A 25,949-nucleotide genomic window follows, 5' to 3' on the forward strand; every position below is an offset into this window, starting at 1 on the left:
GGTAGGGACAGCAGAGCCACCCAGGGGGAAGGGAGGGGCACGGGGGGCAATTTGCCTCGGGCCCCACAGAGGCCCTGTGAGCCATGGCAGAGAATCCCTTCCCTGGCTAGAGGCACCTTTTTAATTTTTACTCACCCGGCGGCGGTCCGGGTCTTCAGCGGCACTTTGGCAGCAGGCCTGTCACTCACTCCGGGTCTTCGGCGGCGGGTCCTTCGGTACTGCCAAAGATGCAGAGCGAGTGAAGGACCTGCCGCCACCACAGACTCGGAGCGAGTGAAGGACCCGCCGCAGACTCAGAGCGCCGCCCAGTGAGTACAAGTGTCGCAGCGGGTGGCACCCTTTTTTATGTCCGCTCCCCCACTTTGCCCCAGGCCCCGTGAATCCTCGGGGCGGCCCTGAGGGACAGAGGCAAAGGGGAAAGATAAAGGCGATATGGTTGAAAATCTGTAACTAAAAGTTGCCAATCATGGCTTTTCTCTAGTACTCTGTGATCCAAAACCATCAGGGTGCCTGTGTGTCTGGCCTCACCCAGCCCCAGCCTCTGCATGTCAGTGCTAGCAACTCTCTGCAGCACACTGAGCCTTAACCTAGCAGAGCTTGGGAGAGGCGGCAGCCTGACCGCTGCTGACTAAGACAGCTTTACCGACAGGCGGCCTCCCACGGAGGTTCCTGAGCCTTTAAGAAAGGGACAGACCCTGTTTTCCACAGCCAGGGCCGGTCTGTGTAATTGTTAACGAGCGGGAGGGAACTTGCAGGAGCAGAATGCAGAGGTGGCTGTAGTGGGGCTAGCCTGTGACGCACATAGGCAGCTGAGGAACTGATGCTACTTCCTTCAAACAGTCCAATTCCAGGAAAACCATAATTAGGGTCAGGCTGGCTGCTCAACCCCCGCTGCATGTTCTGTCGCTGAGTAAGAATCTGCACTGCCAGGAGCGAGCTCACTACTGGACTCTCTTCCTGCGCTTCTGTCACGAGCTCCACCCACATCAGCGGAGCCACTCTGTGCGGGAGGGTCTGCAGGACTGGGCTGTATCTCACAAGGCACCTCAGGAAATGCCCTGGGATTGCTGGCTGACAGGTCTCCGCACCCGAACGCTTCGCAGGCAAACTCCACACAAAGCATCTTGCGAAGGAACCTGACTCCCAAGCTGGAGCGAACATTTCTCAGTTCTCCTGTGGGTACTTCCCACTTACTGCACCGGCACTTGCATGCCGCTTTCCACTCTCTGGCTCCCTGCATCTTGTTACACTTTAATGAGTCATGAGGACATGCCAATACAAAATCAGACATGCTGAATATGAAAGCTCAGATCACATCGGTGTTACCCTAATCAGACGACACATGCAGATGTGAGGAGACAACAGCAGGCGCTGCTCCTTCTCATTTCCACTTGAAAAGCAATCACAAAGATCACGTCTTTTGCAAATACTAGGTGTCCAAACACACCACTTACATTCGCGCTGTAAATAACTCATTTTACATGTAAATACAACAGCGTATAACAAAAACTGTCAGCCGGCTCCTGAAACGGCTTGTGCAGCGCCTTACGAGAATGGTTTTTGGAACCTGTGACTGCCGCCGGCCGAGCCAGGCTTGGCCTGCTCTTGGGAGGAGAGCACAGCCTGCAAGCAGCAATGCCTGAGCACCCAGCGCAAAGCAGCACCCACCCGGAGGTCTCAAGTTCCAGGGCCGACTCAGGCCTGGACACTAGCTGGGTGAAGGGCCTGGCTGTTGCTAACCCCCGAGCCAAGCAACAGGCATTTCTGCCTCTGACCTAGAAGGCTGAAAGCTCAAAGGCGACCCTGGCCTTGGGCCTACCACCAGAGTTAGCACTGCGGAGCTGCGCCCACGCCCAGGAGGGTAACTGCTCTAGCGCTGGGTGCTCTGTCACTGTCATCTGAGCCACTAGCTGCGAGACGCCACGGGCACGATCTAAAGGTTGTAAGGGACGAGCCCAGCGCCCTGACCATGAGCCCGACTCTGCCAAAGGCTGCATGAGCACCGGTGTCCTGTGCACAGCGCTGGCTGCGCTAGCTTGTGGATGTACCGTGCTCTGAGGTGCGGCAGGACGAGAGGCCCGAGAGAACAGACTCTGGGCTGCTAAGAGCCCAGACAAAGACACGCTGTAGACTCCCTGAGCTTGTTTCTCACTCATGTACCCTGCCGGAGCAGCGCTTGGGAACCCCTTTGGTTTTCCTCTGTAACTTAATACCCAAAGGAGCGTTCTCAGGAGCAGGTCCAGAAGCCAGCTCTCACTGCTGTGACATCTGCCCAGGTGTGGCACCACAGGCAGGGGGAGACAGCACTTAGTGCCACAACGAGGCCTCAAGAATGGCCTGGCCCTAGATTAATTTATTTCATTTTATAAAAGCCAAGGCTCTGTGCTGTCCCTAGGTGCTCTGCTCCACTCCTCTCTGGGCTCCACACGGGAACCGGGCTCTCTGGCTCAATCCAACCCAGTGAAACCAAACCTCCCCACTCAATCCCCTCCGAGAACACCAGGGGACAAGCAAGGTTTGCGGCATGCCCCAAGGTTCAACAGATTCTTCAGTGACCCGGCCTCACCCCTGAGATTACCAAAGTGCAAATTCAGTCATAGCATGGAGTCACAGATACCCAGCAGGACTTTTCCTGCAGCACTGATACCCCTTGGCCCCATCCCTCTCGCCTCAGGGCAAGCAACTGGCTCCCCTCCGCCCAATGGCTGGTTGACACCTTGCAGCCCAACCATGGGCATTAGCAGCAACCACTTCAGCTGATCCAAGTGCTCCGAAGGGAGCTCCCGGCAGACCTGGAGCCAGCGGCTGGGACTGGGGAATCAGGGCAGGATGTTAGGGCCCTACTGTCAGAGGTATACACCCTCCTCTGCTCTTGGGGAACCCAGCAGAGTTTGCTGGTGAACCATGAGGCTTTCCAGTTTGATAGAGGCCTGGAGCCTGGCCTACACTTAAACGGAAGTCAACACAGGACAGAGCTTGAGGGGGTGAAAACTGCGCTCCCCCCCGAATGCTGTAGCTATGCTGGTCTAGACACAGCTGGGCTGATGGAAAGAAGCTCCAGAGACTTAGCTAGCGTTGCTCCTGGAGGTGGAGTTCCTACCCCAACAGAACACCCTCTGTCACTGCAGTCTGGCCATGGACCCGGAGCTGCACTGCTGGAATGCCCGCTAGCGTAAACATGGTCTGTAGCTGGGACGCTTCTCCCCTTCAGGGACTCTCTTACCTGCAGAGGTGCATCTTTGCTGGCTGAACGGAGCTCTTCTCTCTCTGGCTCAATAGCTTCCGATGGATTTGGCTGGGTCTCTGAAACAGAAGTCTGTCATGTCAGCCTGGGCTGCAGCTCCTAGAGCCTTCGCAATCTCTGGGTGCTTAGCCTGTCGCTTGACAGGGTTTTCACCGTTTCTAACCAGTTCTCTCGGATGTTGGCAGATGTGTAACCCTATAGCTGGATGAGAGGTTACAAGTCACAGCACAGGGAGCAAGGACAAAGCTGCTGCAGCTTCACAGGAGTGAGACTAAATGGGACCCACAGAGCACGCGCAGGGCGTCTGCTGGTGAACTGTGCAGTGCGGGAATGGAGCTCTCCAACCCAACAGAGTCACAGAATTCCCATTGTCACACGGACACCCTCCTCTCCTGAGCCTCATCTGCCATCCCATGTTTTCAATATCAACAAAAGCCACATCCAGCCAGCTGCAAGGAACCTCTCGGCCTCCCCAGGGAACGAGAACTGTTCCTACTACAGATTTCAGAGTGAAAAGCCAAAATCAGGACATCAGTGCAGGACCAACGAGGAGAGACAGTCCTGGAGAAAGCAAACGATTCAGTTCCAATCAAGTTTGCTAATGAAATGTGAGATGAAAATTCCTTTCACCTCGATCCACCAGCAGTCAATTTAGCAGGTCTAGTGAAGACCCACCAAATCGACAGCAGATCACTGTACTCTAGGTAAGTCAGCAGGAGAGTTTCTCCCGTCGACCCCCCGCGGTAACGGCAACTGGCCGCAGTAGTGTAGACGTAGCCATAGGGATGCAGGACTGGGAGGGACCTCCCCGCCCTCTGCACCAAGGCAGGACCAAGTAACCCTAGACCAGCCCTGACAGGGGTTTGCCCAACTGGTTCTCCACCCCCCCAAGCACGGAGATTCCACAGCCTCCCTTGGGAGCCTGTTCCAGAGCTGAACTGCCCTGAGGTGGAAAGATTTTCCTAATATCCAACCTCAATCTCCCTGGCTGCAGAGGAAGCCCATCGCTTCTTGTCCTGCCTTCAGGGACGGAGCACAACTCACCAGTGTCCTTTAGAACAGCACTTAATCTAGTTGAAGACTTATCAGGTCCCTCTTCTTTTCCAGGACTAAACTTGCCCTGTTTTTTTTTTAACCTTTCTTCACAGGCCAGAGTTTTAAAACTTATCACTTTTGCTGCTCTCCACTGGACTCTCTCCAGTTGATCCACATCTTTCATGAAGGGTGGACCCAACACCCCAGCTGGGGCCTCCCCAGTGCCGAGCCTCCTGTGCCTGACACAGGACACCCCAGACTGATATTAGTATTTTTCACAACTGCATCACTGTCACGGAGTCACTGGCTTGGTGCTCTGGACCCGCTCTGAGTGATGTCAGGCAAGACTCTATCACAGGGTTGCCAGGTGTCCAGTTTTCTACCGGAAAGCCCAGTCGAAAAGGGACCCTGGCAGCTCTGGTTAGCACCGCTGACTGGGTCATTAAAAGTCTGGTTGGTGGGGCTGGCAGGCTCCCTACATGGCTCTGTGCGGCTCCCCAGAAGCGGCAACATGTCCCTTGGCTCCTAGGTGGAGGGAAGGGACAGCCAGGGAAGCTCCATGTGCTGCCTCCGCCCCAAGCACCAGCTCCACAGCTCTCATTGGCCACGAACTGCAGCTAGTGGGAGCTGCGGGAGTGGTGCCTGCAGGAGGACGCAGTGAGCGTGCACTATGCAGAGCCGCCTGGCCACACCTCCACCTAGGAGCCAGAGAGACATGTCACTGCTTCCGAGCAGCCCCGAGGTAAGCGCCGCCTGGAGCCCACACCCCCTCGCGCACGCCAACCTCCTGCCCGAGCCCCCTCCTGCACCCCAAATCACTCATCCCCAGTCCCACCCCAGAGCCTGCATCCCCAGCCAGAGCCCTCACCCCCTCCTGCACCCCAACCCTTGCCCCAGGCCTGAGCCCCCTCTTGAACCCCAAACCCCTCATCCCTGGTCCCACCTTAGAGCCCGCATCCTCTCCCGCACCGCTGCCCCAGCCCTGAGCTCCCTCCCACACCCAAACTCCCTCCTGGAGTCCACACCCCCCACACCCCAACCCCCTGCCTCAGCCCGGAGCCACCTCCCACAATCTGTACCCCTCGGCTCCACTCCCCAGCCTGGAGCCCTCTTCTGTATCCCAAACCCCTCATCCCCAGCCCCACCCAAATCCCCTGCACCCTAACCCCCATCCCAGACTGGAGCCCCTTCTCGCACCCTGGAGCCTGCACCCCCACCCGGAGACCTCACCCCCTCCTGCCACCCAAGGCTCTGCCCCAGTCTGGTGAAAATGAGCAAGTGAGCGAGAATGGGGGAGAGCCAGCGACAGAGGGAGGGGGGATGGAGTGAGTGGGAGCGGGGCCGGGCCAGGGCAGGGGTGTTCGGTTTGGTCTGATTAGAAAGGTGGCAACCCTACTCTAGCACAGTCTCTCCTCCCTCAGGGCCACTCTCACCGGGGCAAGAAGCCTGCTCAGCTTCAGCACTTCCTGGGTCTGACCTCGGAGCAGTCAGCGCCCTGTTCACTCCGTGAGTTCCCCTGGCTGGGACCCCTGGGGGAGCCTCACACGGCTCCAAAGGGGCCCTGCCCCCCAACTCCATAGTCAGCAGTGACTCTCAGCCAGTGTGTAACACAGAAGATTTATTAGTCAACAGGAACACAGCGTAGAACAGAGCTTGCTAGCACAGAAATCAGGAACTTTCAGCAAAGTCCATCTGTGGGGGGGAATCCAGATCCTAAGGTGCTGGCCCTCCCTATCCTTCCCCGAGTCCCAAACCAGGAGACTGACTCGCTTTCAGGCTGGGCCGGCACCAGGGTTTTTGCCTCCCTAAGCAGCAAAAAGGGGGAAAGAAAAAAAAAAAGGCTGCGATTGCAATCTGCAGCTCTACCGCTGCCGCTGCAGTCCACGGCAGCAATTCGGTGGCTGGTCCTTCGCTGCGAGAGGGAGTGAGAGACCTGCCGCCAAATTGCTGCCAAAGACCTGGACATGACGCCCCTCACCGTTGGCTGCCCCAAGCAGCTGCTTGCTGGGCTGGTGCCTGGAGCCGGCCCTGCTTTCGGGGGCCCAGCCTCAGACACACTCATTGCCCCTCCTCCATCCTTTGTCTCATTTCTGGGCAAAAGGTTCACCTCGTCGCCACCTCTCTCCGGTGTCCAACTTGTTGCAGCTGGTGAGCTCCTAGGGAGAGGGTCCCCGGCCATCAGTTGCCAGGTTGGGAATGTTTCGGTCATTATCTGCATACAGGCAGCCCCACCTACCCAATCGGGTCTCATAAAAAATCACACCCCCTTGCCCCACCACCTAGGTGTTTGTTTAACACACAAGGGAAACTGAGGCACACACCGTATTCATGCAAAACATTAAGAAAATACCTCCTACTTTGTCACAATCACATTGCTGATTCTCATTCAGTTTGTGACCCACTGTACCTCAAATCCTTTTTAGCAGTACTGCCACCTACGCAGTGAGTCTGCATTTTGTAGTTGTGCGTTTGATTTTTCCATCCTAAGTGAAGTACTCTACACTTGTCTTCACTGAATTTTCATCTTGTTGATTTCAGACCAATTCTCCAATTTGTCAAACTTGTTTTGAATTCTAATCCTGTTCTCCAAAGTGCTCGCAACCCCTCCCAACTTCGTGTTGGCTGCAAATTTTACAAGCATAATCTCCACTCCACTATCCAAGTAATTAATGAAAATACTGAATAGTACAAGACCCAGGACAGGCCTCTTCAGGATTCCCACTAGATCAGTGGGTGCCAGATGAAGGACTGAGGCTCGACCGCCAGCCAGGACGCGGGTGCATTTAGATGGCACCCGGGCACCATGTTGGGGACCCCAGCACTAGATGCACCCTCCCAGTTTGACAGCAAACCATTCATAACTACTCTTTGCATATAGACTTTCCACCAGTTGTGCACCGACCTTACAGCAATTCCATCTAGCCTGCATTCCCCCAGTTTTCTTATGAGAATATCATGTGGGACTGCGTTCAAAAGCCTTACTAAAAATCAAGCTAGATCCCATACACGGCTTCCCCATATTGGCTAGGCCAATAACCCTGTCAAAGGAGGAAATTAGGTTGGTTTGACATGATTTTGTTCTCGACAAATCCACACTGGCTGTTCCTTATAATTTATTATCCTCTAGGTGCTCACAGATAGATCGTGTAATAGTTTGTTCCAGTATCTTTCCAGGTATTGAGGTCAGGCTGAGTGGTCTATAATTCCCTGGGTTTTCTTTGTTCCCTGTTTTTCCCTGTCTGTCCTCTCCAGTCCTGTGGGACCTCACCCATCCTCAGGGGCGGCTCCAGGCATCAGCGCACCAAGCCCGTGTCTGAGGCGGCAAGCCGCAGGGGGCGGCCTGCCAGTCTCTGTGAGGGCAGCAGTCAGGCAGCCTTCAGTGGTGTTTCTGCAGGATGTCCACCGGTCCCGTGGCTTTGGCAGCAGTTCGGCAGCGGGTACGCAGAAGGTGCGGGAACGGCGGACCTCCCGCAGGCGCGCCGCCGAATCCGCGTTACCGGCGGACCTCCTGCAGGTGCGACGCCGAATCCGCGTTACCGGCGGACCTCCCGCAGGCGCGCCGCCGAATCCGCGTTACCGGCGGACCTCCCGCAGGCGCGCCACCGAAAGCCGCCTGACTGCCGTGCTTGGGATGACAAAATACATAGAGCCGCCTCTGCCCATCCTCCATGAGCTGTCAAAGATATTCACTAACAGTTCTGAGATTGCCTCAGCTAGTTCCTTAGTACCCTGGGGCTTAGATGGACAGATTGGAAAGTTTCTTGGTATGGAAGTTCTGCTTTAAATCAAGAGGCAAAGGCAGGCTGCACAACCAAGAAAAGAAACAAACCAGCCACATGAATTTCAGGTCTGTGAAAACACAGATATCTTGGTTTTCCTCCGTGAATAAAACCAGAGGAAAATACTGGGCTCCTCTTTTGGGAGAACAATGCGGGATTTAAAGAGCAGATGATGTGTCCTTTCTAGTGCAAAGTTCAGTACATTTCAGTAGGGCTCTTACCAGGGCAAACAGTGATCTCTTCTTCAGCAGGGCTCTCCGTGGCAATGTCTGGGCTCCTCTTACTGCCAAATGGGGTCAAGGCAGAAATGCTATCAGAGCAAACACACATGTCAAATCAAATCAATCAATGTCACAGTATGCAGCTGGGTCACATACAAACTCCAGGATCTTTGGATAATTACTGTCTGACCGCCAGGAGAACTAACAGACAGGTTTAAATGCCATCCACCACCGCATGGCTGAAAGGAACTTCCCTCTCCTAGAAGCCCACGATAAAAGGATTTGAAGGGTCACTGTGTCAGGTGAGAGGAGGAAAAATATCAGCTCAGCACTAATAGATGCCTTTGATCCTTTCTGTTCTCAGTTCTAGGAGTTCTGCGGGTAGCAGTGCTTCCTTACCTCTATCAAGGCACTGGTTGGAGACAAAAGAGGAGGAGGTTTGCTTGACACTGTACTGCTCTTTCTCCCCAGCCTTACCACTAATTCTCCTTTTTATCTCTGTACATGGCTTTCTAACGCAGCAGGAACGTGGTACTACTCAGAGCTTCCCTACAGCAGAGTCCTGCCAATGTTAGCTTAGTGGCTTTTTGTGCAGTGTGTAACCATGTCTGGCTCCTCTGTTTGATCTTCCAGTTCCTCCATTTTCTCGCTGGAGTGCAACCTCTTTATGAAACAGGAAGCCATTGCGGAGTAAGCCTGTTCCTCACGCTGACCCCTCCGCCCCTCAGCGAGTATGCAAGAACTCTTTAAAAGCATGAATCCCCAGACCCGCAAATTGAAGATTTATTTAACTTAACCACACACTAGAGAGGAGGAAACAGCCACCATAGATTTATGATAAATAACCAAATTCTGAGTGGAAACCCCAAGTGACTTCTTTCTAAAGGAACCATCTCAAAGCATTTGTTATGAGCCCAAGCTGAGCATGGTTTACTGCGTGTGTAACATTGGGATCACTTCAGAAAGAATCTCACAACACAACTTACTATGACAGTTATAAAATGGGCTAATCAATTTAAAGTCAAACCACTGTGCTTGCTACATCACCTGTCTCTGAGTACCAATCACAGAACCACAGTCCGATCCGCTGCGCTCTGCACCGAGCATGGGGCTCAAACGCCTGTGCGACTTCTGCTAATGCTGCGCCAGGCGCCCCACACCCAAGCAGGCTTTCTCCTGTAGCTGCCCAGCAGCTGGCTGCCCAGCATGCCCAGACATTGCCCAACAAAGGGCTGCACTGGCACATTGCCAGCAGCCAGAGAGCTCGCTCGATGTGCACACAACTCAGAAGACTGCAGCGGGGCTGTCTGCTGAAATGAGAAGTCACAGCAGGGAGTAATGAAGCTTGAGCCGAAAGACAGCAGCCATCGGCTGCACTGTAGCATTCACAGGGCCACATTCTGGCATGTTGGCTCCCCATGGGTCAGATCGAACAGAAGATTAAACCTGCTACCTGGACACAAAGGGTGATGCAGGAGCCCTCTGGAACCTCTTACATTGCGAAGCCAGCATCCAGCCCAGCTTTTCTTACCAGGGTGCTGCCCTGGTCTCTGCTAGGGAGCCCCACCTTCTGAAACAGGATCTGGCTGCTGGGTACCTGAAACATTACACCCCCTGACCCCCATCTGGAAACTGGGGACAGGAGCTGCCTCTTCCTTCATGGCCCAGCCACAGGGCTCCTGCTGCTCCCAAGGGAGGGAAGGCTCCACCAGCCAGCCTCTTTCAGGGGATCATTGTCACCACCAGCCTCACGCAGCACAGACTGAAATTGACAACTCCCCAAGCACATTTCAGCAGCCAGGACACTTACCAGAGTCTGGTTTATTTCACTGCCTCTGCTGCCTGGGAAAGTTCTGGGTGGCAACAGAGGCCAGCATTGCATCGGTTCACACCTGCAGATTTTCTTCACAGCCATAAGGGCTAGACACTTTTTGCATTTTTAAAAAACTGCTGAAGTTCTGCAGAAGCCAGGCAGCGTAGGTCCCCTTGTTCCTCCGGGTGAGCTTCCTATTGGCCCGAGGTGAGCAATCAGCTGGCATTTCAAGCCCTGCCCCTAATCTCAGGTGTTCAGCCCAAATACTGCCATCTCAGTGAGGGGGGAAGAAAGTGGAGAGCAGGCAGGGAAAAGGCAGCAGCTTTATGCCAAAAGCATTTTGAACTATAAAAGTAGTTTAAAGTACCATGAGAATCAAGCAGCTTCCCACAGCTGGGCTTGCAACGCCTACAAATATTGAAACCTCCCTAGTAAACTGCTCCCCAAGTCCTCCCCATATGCCTCTGCTCAGAGCTTATCTAGTCTGCAATAAGAACAGCAAACCACCCCAGACAATGTCTCCTAGCCCTGCAGGGAGAGATGGCAACCAGAGGCCAACTCTCCTAGGGTCCCCTTCAGAACCTGGTTTTACCGGACAAAAGGGCAGAGGTAAAGCCAAAGGAGAATTGTGTTGCCATGGCCCATTTCCACCACCAGCTGAGGCCTGGATTGGCTTCCCTGGAATGCTGTTTCTTTCTGGGGCACAGATGGGCCCTGTCTCTGGCATGACATTTTCTTTGCCTTCCCCTCTGTTCTTTCCTCTTCAACGAAATCTCTTTTTAATAGACTCTGCACACTTGCCTTCCTGGAAAGACCACGCGATCCTACTGCTGTGTCTCATCCTCACCGCCCAGCCCCTGTTACATCCAGTCAGATTAGACTGCTGCTCCCCAGGGCCAGGATCTCGTCCGCTCAGCTGCCCTGCACAGCCCTAGCCCATGTCGGGATGCTATCGTCAAACAACAATGAGAGTTCTCCTCTCCCCATCGTCTCTGAGTTGACTCTGGCCAGCACCGTCCAGCGACATCTACCAGCAGCCTTTACCACTGCAGCCCACAGCACGCCCAGAGCACTCTTCTGCCTGGGTCGCCAGCCGGGGCTGCAGGGTTGTGTGTCCAGGAACCAAGGCTCTGAAATGACCCCTGCTCCTCACCTCTGTGTAATCTGCATTGGTTCCCCATCTTCAGGCATGTCCTCCGCAAAGAGCGCCTGGGAGGCCTGGAAAGGATATAATGCTGAGCATAAGTAAAACACAGGCCATTAGCAGCCAGTTCCTCATTCTCCAGAGCTGGCTGAGATTTCCCAAGCTCCCTTCCCACCGTTCTGCGCAAACCTTTCAGAGCCCAGAAATCCACCTGCCTGCATGAAAGGCTTTGAAAAATAGGAAAGATTTGATTCAATTCACTCTGAGCTTTGTTCATAAGAGCCTGAAAATGGTGCATTTTTCTGACAACACTGATTAGCCGAATGTAACAGGGCTCACTGGCAATTTGTGGACAATCAAGGGGCCGGTCATGGAATGAACCGATCCGAGAGGTCTCTCGTCCGGTTTGGGTCCCAGGGCAGTATACAGAAGGGCTACCACAAGCACTACTCCTTGCCACAGCACCAGGGGAGGGGGCTGATCACAGAGGGACTGGCAGAAAAGCAGTTACCACTCTAAGTGGGTGTGGTGGGATGGCCAGCTGCTGCCCCAGCGACACAAGCCGACCACAAAGAGCAGCCTGACCCGGGGGTGGGGAACCTCCAGGCGGGGTGACCACACAGCAAGTGTGAACAATCAGGACATTTTTTTTTTCAGGGGGAGGAGGGATATAAGACAAAGCCCCTAATATTGGAACATCTGCTCACCCCTCACCCTCCCAGGCTGTGACGACACCAGGAGTTTTGGCCTAGAATTTCCCACCCCTGCTGTCAGCTCCACCCCAGTTACTGCCATGGGAAGACACCGGCAGCCGACTCCGAACAGGATCAGAACTACACTGGCCCTGCGTTCCCATCACCACAGCTGGCAGTGAAGTAACATCTGTGGCAGCAGCGGTGGGAAATCTGACAGAAAACCTGGCGCAGCCAAGGCTCAGGTGAGCTGTAAATATCCTGACCCTGGCAGCAGATCACCTACAGTGGCTCGAGGTGAACGGGAGGGGGGCTCCACTCTTCCGTTAGCACCGGGAAAGGGGATTGTAAAATGAACTGCACGCTCTTTGGTTTGGTTTTGCTTCTTTGTGGCAGATAAAGACCTGCAGGATTTTGTGCTCTGGGTTTCACAGAAAAGTTTTCAGGCTTTGCCCCCTTAGAAATATCAGCAGGGTCAAATCTGCTCTTCCCCGGCTTTGCTGGAGGCCCCTTGGGGGTTTGGAAGACGAGCACTGTGAGCTCCCGCCTTGCGTCTCTGAGACATCTTGTCTCCCAAAGCTCATTAGGCACTAGGGTGAAAATGTATTAACCACCCCCCCAGTTTTAAACGATGTGCTTAAAAGTCCCTCCTTCCTTGCTCAATTGCAGCAGTTTCCAGTGTCTTTTGATCCCATAATTTCATTAGCTCTCCAGTAACCACAGAGCCTTTCGAGTTAAACAAGACCTGAATTTCTAATGGAAAAGATGAGGAGAAAAAAATGCTTGTGACACAAATCTCCTGGGTCCTTTGTATCCATCATAAAGAAGCCAAAAACAGGCACAAGGCCAATTTTTTCCCTCTGCAGGTCACCTTTAAGGCTTATTTAAATATAGCCTCCAAATCCAAGCCCAAGCAAGAAAGAAAGGCTGAGCACACACCGCCCTGCACTTCTATATTCTACAGAAAATGCAGACATGATGCTTTTCCTGAGAGCATTCACTAGTACCAGACAGAATATAAATATCACCGAGGAAGGTAAGTATCTTTCTATCAACTGGAGTCAATGATCAAATACACTTGGAAATAGGCAGCACAGAGCGGAGGCTGCCGTCCCGGAGAAGATACAATTGTACAAGGATCTGGGAGTAAGTCAGTATGAAAAATGAGGGTTGGAAAAGGCTGCCACAAACCTAAAATACAGCAGTAATAAATACTTCATCTGACACGCAATCTGTTTAAACTGAGCAGTGACAGAAAGCTGTCTTCAGCACTGCCTCGGAGCCCTGAAAAGGGACAAACACTGACACCTAGCGTCCTCTGGCAGAACAACTCAGGCCAGGCCGACTAGCATTGCAAACTCCCCAGTCCAGGACAGCACCTGCTACCGCACACAACCCTTGGGCAAGCAGCACACACACAGTTCACTCTATGGTCCTGCAGTAGAAAGGACGCAAGAGAAAAAGGTCGGTACCCCACCCACCTGAGGAAGAGGGCAGGCCATTGGCCTGGAACCACGTTTCCACCTGGAATGCTTGTGCCGGCTCTAACCTGTGGTGCCACAGGTCACATGCGCTTTGCCAGCCCTGCTTGGGATTGCACTAAGGCTCCGCACTCTCAGCAGCTCTGAATCCTGAGGGATGAAGGTCTTGGAAGAGTGGGTGCTGCTCTGGAGCGCTGCCAGGCAGGTTGCTCTACATGTGGGATGCCTGGCAGTGCTCGGCGCAGTCTGGGTGCTGACCGCAGCCACTGAGGGGCTGAGCTGTGACTGGGGAAGCAAGCCACGGGGCACAAACAGTAGAAATGAAAGGCACTGACCTTTGCTGGTGTCTGGTCTGTTGCACAGGTTGGCCTCTAGATAGAGATGAAGAGCATTAGCACCCCCTGCTCATCCTGTCTGTGCAATATGTACAAGCTGACTCCATTACCTGGCAATAGCTGGTGGTTGGTTCCTCCTCGGACGCAGAGTTCTTTTCCTCTTCCAAGTTCTGCCCTGGATTCTGCTCGGGCTCCCTGTCCTTTGTGGCGAGAAGCCAGGCAGCACTCTCTGGCTCCTTCCTGCCACCGTCTGTGCTGTCGGGAATGCCATTGGCCCTGTTTATTCGCTCCCCTTTCCCATGCTCATTCTGGCTCAGGGGAGAAGAGCAGGGCACGACTGGGTCACCAAACTCCTTCTTCTGCAAGAGCTGCCTCTGAGCCTGCTTCAGGCTCTTCTGGTACACCTCCAGCTGGCACAAGATGACTTGGGTGTACTGGTTTGGGTCCACCCCTTTGGGGCAGAATGGAATACCCCAGTAATAGTGCACTGTGTCTCTAGCATCTTCCTGCTTGCACTCTTCATCAGCCATGCTCAGTGTACAAAGCTCGGGTGCGTTGTCAGGCACCTTGTTCCGTTCCACTTGCTCAGCACAAACAGAGCCTCGCCCCCTGTGCCCACGTTGTGGAGCACACTCAGGGCCTCCTGCTCCACAGCTCTTCCTTGGAATGCCACCCAGCTCCAAGGGCCTGCCCTTCCGGAGGACTGCTGAGCTGCCAGCTGTGGGCTCTCCCGCAGAGCTTCCAGTGCTGGCCAGAGCTTGCTTGTCTTGTTCCCCACCCATTGCTTTTGAAGTGCTGCACGACCCTGAAAACAGTCTCCGAGGCGTCAGCTGCCAAGCGCCCGGAGTAACATGGCCAAAGGTGGGGCTCAGGGAGATCAGGCTCTCCCCAGAAGGGCTGGGTAACGTGTCCCTGGAATGGCTTCTTGCTGGCAAGGAAGCCTTTTCATTTGACTTTGTTAAAGACTGGCTCTTCCCTGGAGATATGATTATGCTGGATAGTAGTGAGCTTTCAACTACTTCCTGGCTTAACCTCGTCAGCACCACAAGGGGGCTCTTGGCAACATCTGTCTGTCCATTCCCTTCGGCTTTTGTGCTCCAGGAGTGGGAGCTGCCCTCCGACTGTGGGGAGTCAGGGCCGGGTGGCACAGCTCCATGAATCTCAGCCTTTCCTCGCTCAGCCGGATGGCTCTGCACTGGCTCGCACGTTGCCTGTGCAGAAGGTGGGGCAGAGGTCGCAGCAGGGGAATCTGAAGGCTGGTAGCTCTGAAAAACAAAAGATTTGCTTTCCAAGAGATACATTCTTTATTACAAAAACAAATGCCAAGGATATTGGTCGTGCACACCCTGCTGTCACCCAGAGCGCAGAACGCAGGACACATACAGATACTGCACAACACCACAAGGAACAACCGAGGTTAGTCCCCACATTCCTTACAAGTCACCCAAACTGCTACAGTTCTCCCGTCAGGCCACACGAACCAGCCTCCTTTCCTGCACGGAGACCAAAGGGAGTATGTGAAGCAACATTTCTGTACATCTCCGTACAAAGGCACACTTACATTAAGGCTCTCGGCAATGGCCTTCCTCACAAGTTCCTCTTCTTCCTCTTCCCGGCAGTTCACTTGTCTGGCTTCCTGCTCACTCATTTTCAGAGCCAGTGCAAACTGCTCATCTTCAGTCATCTCTAAAAAAAGAAGCCAGGTTAACACCACCTGGTGGTGTAAAGCTACAGGCTTGTGTATATGGGGACATCCAGGAAAATTAATCCCCGTGAACTAAAGGAGCGAATTTGAAATGGATTTGTTAACCCACATTAACCACTGTGTGGATGCTGTTAATTCAGAATTAAAGTGCTCTTCATTCGGTATTTGAATTCACTTCAGAAGTTAAACAAACTAAACTGAATTAACCCACTTCAATTCTGACTTGAGGGAGGAGGATTCAAACAAGGGTTTAATGTGGTTTAACTAATCCACTTCAAATATACACCTTAATTAATTCAGATTCACATTCCGGGATGTCCCCACACACCCAGCACGTATGTGGAATGTGGACGAAGGTACCTAGGGACACTCACATTCCTAGGACAAAAACTTACACCAGACCAAAGCGGTTAAATCTCAGCTTTCCTTAAGCGATACTTTTGATATGGGCACAGACAGTACTAAATGCAAAATAATACACTTGTGCAATGCTGAATCACTGACCCAAAGTCGGTACGTTCAGTTAAGGTTTCCATAGCAATCTTAGCTCTGACTCCTTTGGTGAATCCACTACAAAAGGACTTTTCATGCCCTCAGCGTGCAACAGAGGTAACATCTGGCATTGCTGCAGACAGGACATGCACCTAAGGACACAGGAAGAAGCTAGACTTTGATCACGAACGAAGGTATTTAAAAGGTTCAGTCTCACTGACAGAGCAGCAGTTCCTTTGTATTACACTTTATTACTGGCCACGTTGCCCTGTGGTGTGTGATATCCTGGGAGGCCCTACTGCAGAGCAGGGCAAAGGTGCTCACCCCAGGAAGCAGGTGCAAGCTGTATCTGCTGGACAGTACCCAGAAAGATCTGCCACGTGCAAATGACCCCTCGCCCTGCTCCCATCACTGCTTTGATGGATCACTCTGCCAGATCTGATGCATTCAGAACTGCTAGTTCAGCAGCACATTTCTTCCCCAAAGGATTCTTCAGTCACAGCAACCTAGACGCAAGGTTGCCTTTTTCAAACAAAGCAGTTACTTGGGAGAACACCTACTTATTTAGATTCTGACCCTATTCTTCACCATGCTTAAAATACACAACACCTGCAGAATGGAGAATGTGGCGCTGAAAAAGACATTGCCATGGTCAGAACTCAAACACAACTGGCAGATGTCCTTCAATCCTCTCAGGCATGTGCACACCTGCACCTGGGGGTAAAACAAAGCCCGAGCCCTCCTAGCCCGAAAGCTGAGAAGCAACTAAACACTGGGGTTTTGAACAAAAGGGCCTCCTCATTCTCAACTATAGCATCTCGAACCCAGCCCATTTCACAGGAGAAATGTCCCCCAGTAAAGCTGCACCCAGGGATTCCTGGCCTCTGCTTTCTAAACCATCCGCTGCCTCCCAGCTGCAAGCAGAATCCAGCAGCACTGCTTCACTCGAGAAAAATGAGGAACGTGTTGGCTTGCGTAATGACACCACATTACAGCACAACTGCATTCAGCCAGCCACGGGACATCACATTTTGGGGATGTTCTCCCATTCTGTGCTGACAACGTTATTTACTCCACTCAAATGAGGTTGGACCATTCTTCCAACTATTCTGACTACAACTGCTGCATTCACTTTGGGGCCATCTCAGAGCAGTGTATTGTTTGTTTCTGTATTTTTCTTTACAAATTAATCAAGAAAAGAGAAAGAGAAACAGGTGAAGTGAAGGCAGACTGCAGCGCACTCAGGACCCAGGGGAATCTTTGTCCTTGGACAAAGTCATGCTGTAATTTTGCAGCTAGAAGGAATCATGAAAAGAGAATTTTCTCGTCAGTGTAAACACTGCACAATTCTCCATATATCAGAGAAGGGTCCTGTCACCAAACATAACAATACTCTGCACTCAGCCAGCACCTTTCTTATTCAAACCCCAAGCCCTGTAAGGCAGGCAAGACTATGACCCAGCTGGGCAAGCATGTACGCATGCAAGTATATTTATGCATATAAATACCCCCCACTGCAGTCACTGGAGCTCCCCGTGTGCTTAAAGTTACCCAGGTGCACAAGTGGGTCTGACGAAGTGGGTATTCGCCCACGAAAGCTCATGCTCCAGTATGTCTGCTAGTCTATAAGGTGCCACAGGACTCTGTCGTTTTTTACAGCTCCAGACTAACACGCCCCCGCTCTGAAGCTAGAAAAGTGCTGCCTCTGGCAAACCAACAAGAAAAAACTGAAATGTGTTTGTTTCCCCCCCAGATGTGTAGGTGCTTAGAGGAGTGGGGAAGCCCCAGGCCCAGTTCCACCTGGAAATACGCAACTGCTGGAAGAGTGGATGGAGCCGCTGAGATCGTGTAAAATCCAAAGGGGCTGATCTGTTTCAGCTGAGCGGTCTGTACACTGACTCGTCTGTGAGACCCAGAATAGTACATCTGATTGTATCTAAGCACTGCATGCAGACACTCGCAATGTGTGTGCGCTTGATGTTGATTATACTGGGCATAATTTATGGTGATTAGAAATTCTAAGTATTGTGTTAGCCTCCTACTGATGTGTGCAAACAGACAATTTCAGAACTCTGAGGCACGAAAATAGATGCTCTGCTTTAGGAGGCAAGATTCATCTCAAGGGTGTCCAAATGAGATGGCAGATTCTCAGGATTTCAGAGAAATAACCACCGGCCAGCAAGTAAAGGGCACATGTGAGCCCATGCATATGCCCACCCTGAGTCTTCCCACAAGAATGCTTCTGCTTTGTATTTTTTAAGGAGCAGTAGTTCCATTATTCCAAAGCTGAGCTTCCTACATCCCACACTCCCAAGAGACACTGAAGACATCCATCATGACAAGGATGAAATCCAACAGCCCATACCCACTGGAACCAAGCCCAGCCAAGAAACATGGCGGCAGGGGAGAGAGATGCAGACAGGCTGTTTTTAAGACATCACAGCCCTAAACAAATTAAAACATTTCAGAGTCTTTTAAAATGCTAATATGGCAATTTACTGTGCAATTTATGTTTCCTTTTAACATTTCCATAGTGAATGAGATGCCAACCCCACTAATTCTAGTTCTAACACTTGCTAATGTGAGATTAACTCAAAATGGAAATGCAGAATCGCGCCATTTCCACATATCCAGAGTGCAATTACAATAAAGATGTTCCAATGTGCTTTAAAGTCCCAACTTCAGCCAGAAAAGACAGAGGGCAATTTCTGTGGGTTTGTCTCTGAATCAAATGTCACAGATCTACTAGATTTATGGCTTAGGTTCAAATGAGGAACCTGGCAAGAAGGCAAGAACAGGAGGCTATATTTTACAAACCAGAGCCTGGAGAGACCTCCCAGCATAGGGAATAGATTGGGGAGAAAGCTCCAGACAGCCTTTATGAAACCAATTTGCCATGCAATTCAAGGAACACGTTTAAATACACAGAGAAAAAAAGATTTCTACTGCAAAGCTTAAACACCAAAAACCTCATTCTCGTTTATAATAAATAAAAGAGCAGCCTTGAAACTGAAAGTGCCAAATTAATTATTGGTAGCTGACCTCTCTCCCACAGAGAATACAAGACCTGCATCCAAATCACATGGAAACCTTCCCCATCCGAGGTCAGGACGTAAGAGCTCACACAAGGCTTGATGTCCTAGGTCCTGCAGCAGGCCTCTGTCTGAGCAGCTGGCTGTGTGCGGGGAGCTGAAGGGACAGGACGCCAATCCCCCTGCACACCCACCAGCTGTGGAGCAGCACAGGAGTCATCCCAGCCAAGACTCGGGACAGGTGGCACCTCTGTGGCAACTGGGCCACCCCTATGCTAAGGAATGGCCAATGGATATGCCCCAGTCCTAGCTCCTCCCCACTCCTTCATTCATGTTCCCCACTCCAGCTACTTCACACAGAGGGCTTGGCCTTCTACCTCCACAGACAAGGGGGCAGGATTTGCCCCATTTGGCCCAGATTCAGCAAACTGCAAAGGTCCCGACCCATGACAGAGTGGCTGCAGAGCCAGGAGTGTCAGCACCCTTCTCGTTACACAAGGAGCGCATATGTGAGCCACACGCACGAGGGACACAGTCAATGATTCAGTCCCATTTTAATGCAATTCCTCTAGCCATTTCAGGAAACCTGCCCCCGCCCTATTCTGTTATCTCCTTTGTCTGTCTGCCATGGGGCAAGCGGCAGGCAGTGACGGGCAACGGCAGTATCCAAACGGCAAGCCCCATTCATTGAAATCGCTGTCCCAGCAGGGTCAGAGATGCGCTCCTCACTGCAGCTGTTGCACTACAACGTTTCACTCCTTGTCTTGTTTTGACCTTGATACATTATTTGGAGCTGCCTTCCAGAGCCTCCAAGGCTCCCAACCAGCGGTTCTACTGAGGATGCAGCCTGACCCCTGCGCTGCTGGACGCAGTTATTTCCTTGACAGCTCCACACCTCATCTAGATACTGGATGTGATATGCGCTCGCTCGCGCACACACCTAGGAAGGGCACTAGTGTGTGCACTCTAATCCTGGGGAACACACAAGTGACAGACAGTCTACTCAGGAAGGGTGAAATTCATCACGGTGCAAGGAGGTCAGCTTAAAATCCCATGCAACCACCCCCACGCCCCAAAAATACTGACTGTGGTCCAGTTGCCCTCTACCCAGCTCACGTGAGACCTACGTGCAATTTTTCTTTTAGCAGCAAACTTCACTCTATCCAGTTGCTGCTTGGTTCTTTTCTTCTGTAATCCATTCTCCTCCTTGGACTCCTGCTGCAAAGGAAAAAACAAAGTACATAAACGACACAAGCAGTGGGGCCCTTCCCCAAGACGCACAGACTAAAACACTGGTTCTGGGGAACCATCTTCCATTTGTGTGACATTTGAATTTCAAATGTTCATTGAAGAACATTCTGTAACCATTAAAAGAGCAAGCAAAGCATGCAAACAGGAGCTGAAAGAGACAACAGACTTCACGCCAGTCATTGCATCCAGTGCACCTGTTATACCTGTCTGGCCTTGAGAGCCATAAGCAAATGCCTAATGTCCAGCAGACTGGCAAGTGAGGACTGTTCCCGTCAGCACAGCTTCTAGCATTTTGTCCCGGATAGCTTGAAGTGCCCCAAGAGGCAGGGCTTTCAACTCTTCATTTGGGGAGACAGCCTCATGCCCTTCCCAGCCAGCACAGCCAGGCTTCTGGGCCCCTAATTCTATCCTAGTACTTTAGACCTCCACGTGTTCCCATCAGCCATTCCTTTTGGGTGGTCTCAGCCTTGAACCATTTGTAGTCTTGTGGCTTCCCGCAATTCAGCAAACTGCATAAGCACCTGTGTTACTACAAGCTCATTGATTCAATGGGACTATTCACATGTCTAAAAATGACACGTGTGCTTACATACATTGCCCTGTTAGGCCTTAGTCAAGCCACACACGTTTCCTCATACATCAGGCAGTTGCTGAAGATCCCTGGCTACTTACATTGCTTGCCACTGAATTCATTCAGTGAAGCTGGGCCCAGCAAGGAACAGCTCTCCAGGGAGAGCCGGAGAGGCACTAACATCCCCCTGCTGCCTGACAGCAGCTCTCTCACTTTGCAGCCCCCAAGACATTTAGTGTCAGGCACGTTTGGAATCTGCCGCTTGTCCCACCCTCACCTCCACCTCGAGCCGCTGTTCCTGTCCCAGGCTGCTCCTTCCCAGGTGCTGTGCACGCTTCAGGTTATTCTACCCTGGACGGATACGCTGCAGCCTTCCAAACCAAATCTACACTTTGCTGTTTCCTGCCCACTGTTTTTATCCTGGACTGTCTCTCTGTACTGGTGTGTTGGGAACTCCTCTCAATTTAATATCATCAGTGAATTTTCTGAGCGTCCTAACACCAGCCCCTGTGGCCTCTGCTACTGACCTCTGCGGAACTAGATTCCTGGCTATTTATCATTACCCTCTGCTGATACCCTTGTAGCAGGTTATCAGCCCAGGAATGTCCCTACCCAAACCAAGCTGAATTATTTATCCAAGTAAGATTTTGCAAGACATACATTAAGAGGTTTCCTGAAACCCCTAATACATTATGCCTACTGCAGTCCCTTCCTCCACGGATTGCAGAATTGGATCAAAACGAGCAAGCATGCCTATCCCCACACACCTGCTCCCACCAGAGCAGGGGTGGCAACCTGGGGCTCCGTGTAGAGCAAAAGGAATTTGCTAGCTCTTTGCTTATGGCAATCCTCTGCTTATCATCCCAGTATCATCCCAGTTAATCTTTGCACGTATGTAACCCTCCTTAGATGCACGTAGGCAAAATACCTAGGAGAAAAATTCTTAAACAGATCCAACTTATCTGCAAAAGGAATTCAAGAAATGTATGGACTAACAGAAGTTTTGCACGTAAAGATGTTGTTAACCAGTATATAAAGGCTGTTCCAGCCAGTAAGGTGTGTCTTCTTCCTTTGGCCTAAGCCAAGAAAGAAGCACCCGTTCAGCTGACCGAGAATAAAATTTGGTACCCGTCTTCCTGTCTTCCGTGCCTCCTTGGGGTAATTGAGTTAGCTCCAGGGGAAACGAGCCTATTTGGCTAAAAATGGCGACCGCGGCCAGGACTTCTCTTCCCTGTAGGGAGTGCTGACCGGCGGCCGAGGGCGATAACCGAAGAGTGGCACCCTGAGCGTATGGTTGCTCAGGCTCGTGTCACAATCGCGCCGTGCGGCTGCGCCCCTCTGAAGAGAACTCCGAAAGACACGGAAGCAAGACGGTCCAGAAGAAAAGGGGAAAGTCCAAACTGCCGACGCGGCCACTCCGGCGGTAAGTGCGTTTACCTCCTGGGTTCGAGAATAACCTCCCCGAAGTGTGGGTTGATGTAGATACCCTCTAGGCAGCCTGTGAAGAAGGAATTATATTGACATTGTTGTAGTTTTATACATTCTTGTTATTGTGTTATAGTTAAATAAGGAACGGCCCATGCATAATTCACTAACTCTAAGAGTCTGTGGGCCGTTCTGGATAATTACTGGGACTTAGCCGCCTCAGGATTGCTCCTGTTTATAGGAGGAGTAATCTTGTTTTCCTTTTAATGATGTATTGGAAACCGAAACTAGCTAATTGACTGAGGGTTTTTGCGTGAAGTTAACACTGACCAGGTCTGAGACTTAAGCTGACTCCAGCCCCCATAGACTCCTGCGAGGGGAAACCCGGTGACCAGGATATCTTGATTGCAAGGGGGTCAGCCGAACCTCGTGACCAAGTGATATCTAAATAGAGCTAGATCCCTATCTTCTCCTTATCTTGGAAATTGATAAGAGCACAATGGGTCCGGACAGAGTACTTCCCCGGGACACCCTTGGGAATGTATGCTAAATAACTGGAAGGCGTTTAGACGCCAAGGCTGATTATGGAATTCGCTCTATGTAAAGATAATCTGTAAAGTTCTGTACTCTTGAAGGACAACAATTTGAGGTAGAATGGCCCGAGGGAACGCTCAGGCCAGAAACTGTACAAGCAGTACACAGTATTCGTAACTTGGGCGGCATTGGGACAACCACCTATATAGATATGGCAGGACCTGGTGGCCAATCCTCCCCCATGGTTGCAAAAATGTAAGGCACGAACCATTAAAACCTTACTGGCCCGTGCCCCTGTTAAGAACCCTGTCCTCCTGTTAAGAAATCCTGCCCACCAGCTGTAATTCCCTCCCCTGATCTCTATGCCTCCCCCCTTGTCTCCTGCCTTCCAGTTTCCTCCAAGGGGGGGGGGAAAGAGGTGAGGAGAGAGATAGAGAGAGAGGAATAGGGCTAACTGGCCCATGTCACACAGAGGGCTCAAAGTAGAGAGACCTCTGTTCCCCTCAGGTCCTGGGTGAGCGGGCCAAAAACTCAGTTAACATTGTAAATAGACTGTTGCACAGGGACTGTGGTGATATTGGAGGAAGGAACTAGAAATGAAGAAGAGCGGGGTGGAGCGGGCCCCTATTATACACCACCATAAATGTAATTAGGAAAAATGTAGGCTTGGCAGGGTGTCTGGGAGGTGAAGATGCACAGGGGTTGGGTGGATGGGGGAGCAGCTCCACATATAATGACCCCTCCCCCCACAGCTGAGGAGTGATGGCAGCAGGGAGGATGCTGTGCTTCCTGCAGCTGGGGGAGGTTTCTGGTGGTGGGTCAGACACTGCCCCAGCCACTCCTTGCAGGGAAAGAGGAAGTCCTGTCTTCTTCTACCTCTAGCCCAGCTGGGACTGGCAGCGGATCCCAACTCAGGGTATGGGCCACTGGCTGGAGTGTCCGCAGCCCCGAAGTGATTTACCTTTCTGCCAATTGCTCTCAGTGCTTGAAACAATGTATCTGTACTGTTAGGGAGTGGTGCATGACTGCTCTTGCAGCTTCCCCTTGCTTCCCTGTCAGGAAGTCATTTTGCTGTGGGGAAGCAAATAAATCTGTGGGGGACATAAATTCTGCACATGCTCAGTGGCACAGAATTCCCCCAGGAGTAATTATCATCTTAGGAAGAAATTAAACAGAAGTTACTGAAGTTAGACATTTTTAAATCAGCAGGTCCAGATAACGCGCATCCAAAAGTTTTAAAAGAACCAGCTGAGTAGCTCACTGAACCACTAATATTGATTTCCAATAAAAATTGGAACACTAGGGAAGTTCTGGGAAGACTGGAAGAAAGCAAGTGATGTGGCAATGTTGAAAAAGGCAAAATAAGATGAGCCAGGTTATTATAGGTCCGTCAGTCTGCTACTGATCTCAGGAAACTTAATAGAGAGACTAACATGGGACTTGATTAATAAGAACTGAAGGAGAGTAAAATAATTAATGCCAATCAAGATGGGTTTATGGAAAATAGATCCTGTCAAACTAACTTGATATCTATTTTTGATGAGATTACACGTTTGGTTGATAAAGTGTTTGACTTGGTATCATATGATTCTTGGATTAAAAAAGTAGGACGACATAAAATAAACTTAAGAACGGCCATCCTGGGTCAGACCAAAGGTCCATCTAGCCCAGTATCCTGTCTAAATTAAAGTGGGGGGCCGCCCAATTGAAGCCCTTATTGATACTGGGGCTACCCTTAGTTTGCTCCCCCTTAATAAGGCTCCCCGAGGTAGAGCTCAGGGATGTGCCATAGTCCAGGGGATTGAGGACAAACTACAGCTTTGGAAAAAACTTTGCCTCTTCTTGTAAAAGTAGGGACCGTCAGATTTCTCACCAGTTTGTTTGTAGCCCCTCCTGTCCCATAGCACTCCTTGGACGGGACATTCTTACTAAATTGCAGGCAGAAATCTCGTTTGACAATGGAACTATGGAGGTCAGGCTTCCTAAGCACAAGCCTCTAATTACCAGATGGCCCTTGTAAAGGCTGGAAGTCTCTCCCCGGAGAGCCGGGGAGCGATAAGGACCAGCTGCCGGGGTTCACTTGGAAGTATGGGCAGAGGAGGGAGGCGTGCCCGAGCCAGGAATGCTTCACCGGTACATATTTCTCTTAAGGAAGGGAGCAGTCCGGTCCGGGTTCGACAATACCCCCTCAAATTGACCACACAAATCGGGTTTAAAACCTCTCATTCAAAAGTTTCTGCAATGTGGGTGGCTCATAGAAGGCACGTCCCCATATAATACCCGATTATGGGGGTGCCTAAGCCTAATGGACAGTATCGATTGGTACAGGATTTGAGACAAGTTAACAAGCTAATAGAAGCCCCCTATCCGGTAGTCCCAAACCCTCACACTATTTGGGACAAGTCCCTGAAAATCACAGCTGGTTCTCTGTAATAGATTTAAAAGATGCCTTCTTTTCCATACCCCTTGATCAGGAATCTCAAAAGCTGTTTGCCTTTGAGTGGGAAGACCCAGATACTCACTACAAGGCCCAGTATCTCTGGACTGTCGTCCCACAGGGACTTACCTGTGCACCCGAGATTTTTGGCAGCCAGCTAAAAAGAGACCTCGCTCCATTCCTGGCTAGTCATCCCTCATGCAACATAGTCCAGTATTGTGATGATCTGCTTTTAAGCACTGAAACAGAAGCAGCCTGTAAGGAACAGACTATAGAGCTCCTTAACTACCTTGGGGCACAGGGGTATAAGGTTTCAAAGGAAAAAGCCCAATTGGTTAAGCAGCAGGTTACTTTTCTCGGGTATCATCTGTACCAAGGACATCGTAATTTGGGCAAGGAAAGAATTCAGGTTATACTTGACAGCCCTCAACCCCGGAATCCCCGTGAATTAAGGGCCTTCCTGGGACTGACTGGCTTTTGTCGACTCTGGATCCCTGACTACGGAGGAAAGGCTAAGCCATTGTATGAATCCCTCACTAAGGAGGGTCTGCTTTACTGGGCATGGACCAGGGAAATGGAAAAAGCATTTCGAGAGCTTAAAAAGGCCTTGGTTCAGCCTCCCGCTCTAGCCCTTCCAGATCCCCGGAAACCATTCACCTTATACGTTCATGAGAGAGGAGGGGTGGCAGCTGGAGTCCTATGCCAGAAGGCAGGACCAACCTGGCAACCCATTGGATATTACTCAAAAGTATTGGACC

General features: G+C 51.4%; 1 protein-coding gene across 7 annotated transcripts in view; it reads right to left on the reverse strand.

Annotated features, from left to right (window-relative positions):
* The window catches only part of UIMC1 (ubiquitin interaction motif containing 1), a 72,488-nt gene that overhangs the window by 14,034 nt on the left and 32,505 nt on the right, over positions 1-25,949 (reverse strand). For 4 of the 7 annotated variants that reach the window (XM_075068229.1, XM_075068230.1, XM_075068227.1 and 1 more), the window contains exons 3-9: positions 20,101-20,191; positions 15,306-15,430; positions 13,855-15,009; positions 13,745-13,780; positions 11,246-11,310; positions 8,280-8,368; positions 3,224-3,303 (exon numbers count right to left, since the gene is read on the reverse strand). In XM_075068229.1, coding sequence (XP_074924330.1) covers positions 3,224-3,303; positions 8,280-8,368; positions 11,246-11,310; positions 13,745-13,780; positions 13,855-15,009; positions 15,306-15,430; positions 20,101-20,191 — 1,641 coding nt within the window. The remainder of the gene's footprint in view (positions 1-3,223; positions 3,304-8,279; positions 8,369-11,245; positions 11,311-13,744; positions 13,781-13,854; positions 15,010-15,305; positions 15,431-20,100; positions 20,192-25,949) is intronic. The other 3 variants (XM_075068226.1, XM_075068231.1, XM_075068228.1) reach the window with 3 other exon arrangements.

Source organism: Chelonoidis abingdonii, chromosome 7 (genome assembly GCF_003597395.2).
Source record: "Chelonoidis abingdonii isolate Lonesome George chromosome 7, CheloAbing_2.0, whole genome shotgun sequence".
NCBI lineage: Eukaryota > Metazoa > Chordata > Testudines > Testudinidae > Chelonoidis > Chelonoidis abingdonii.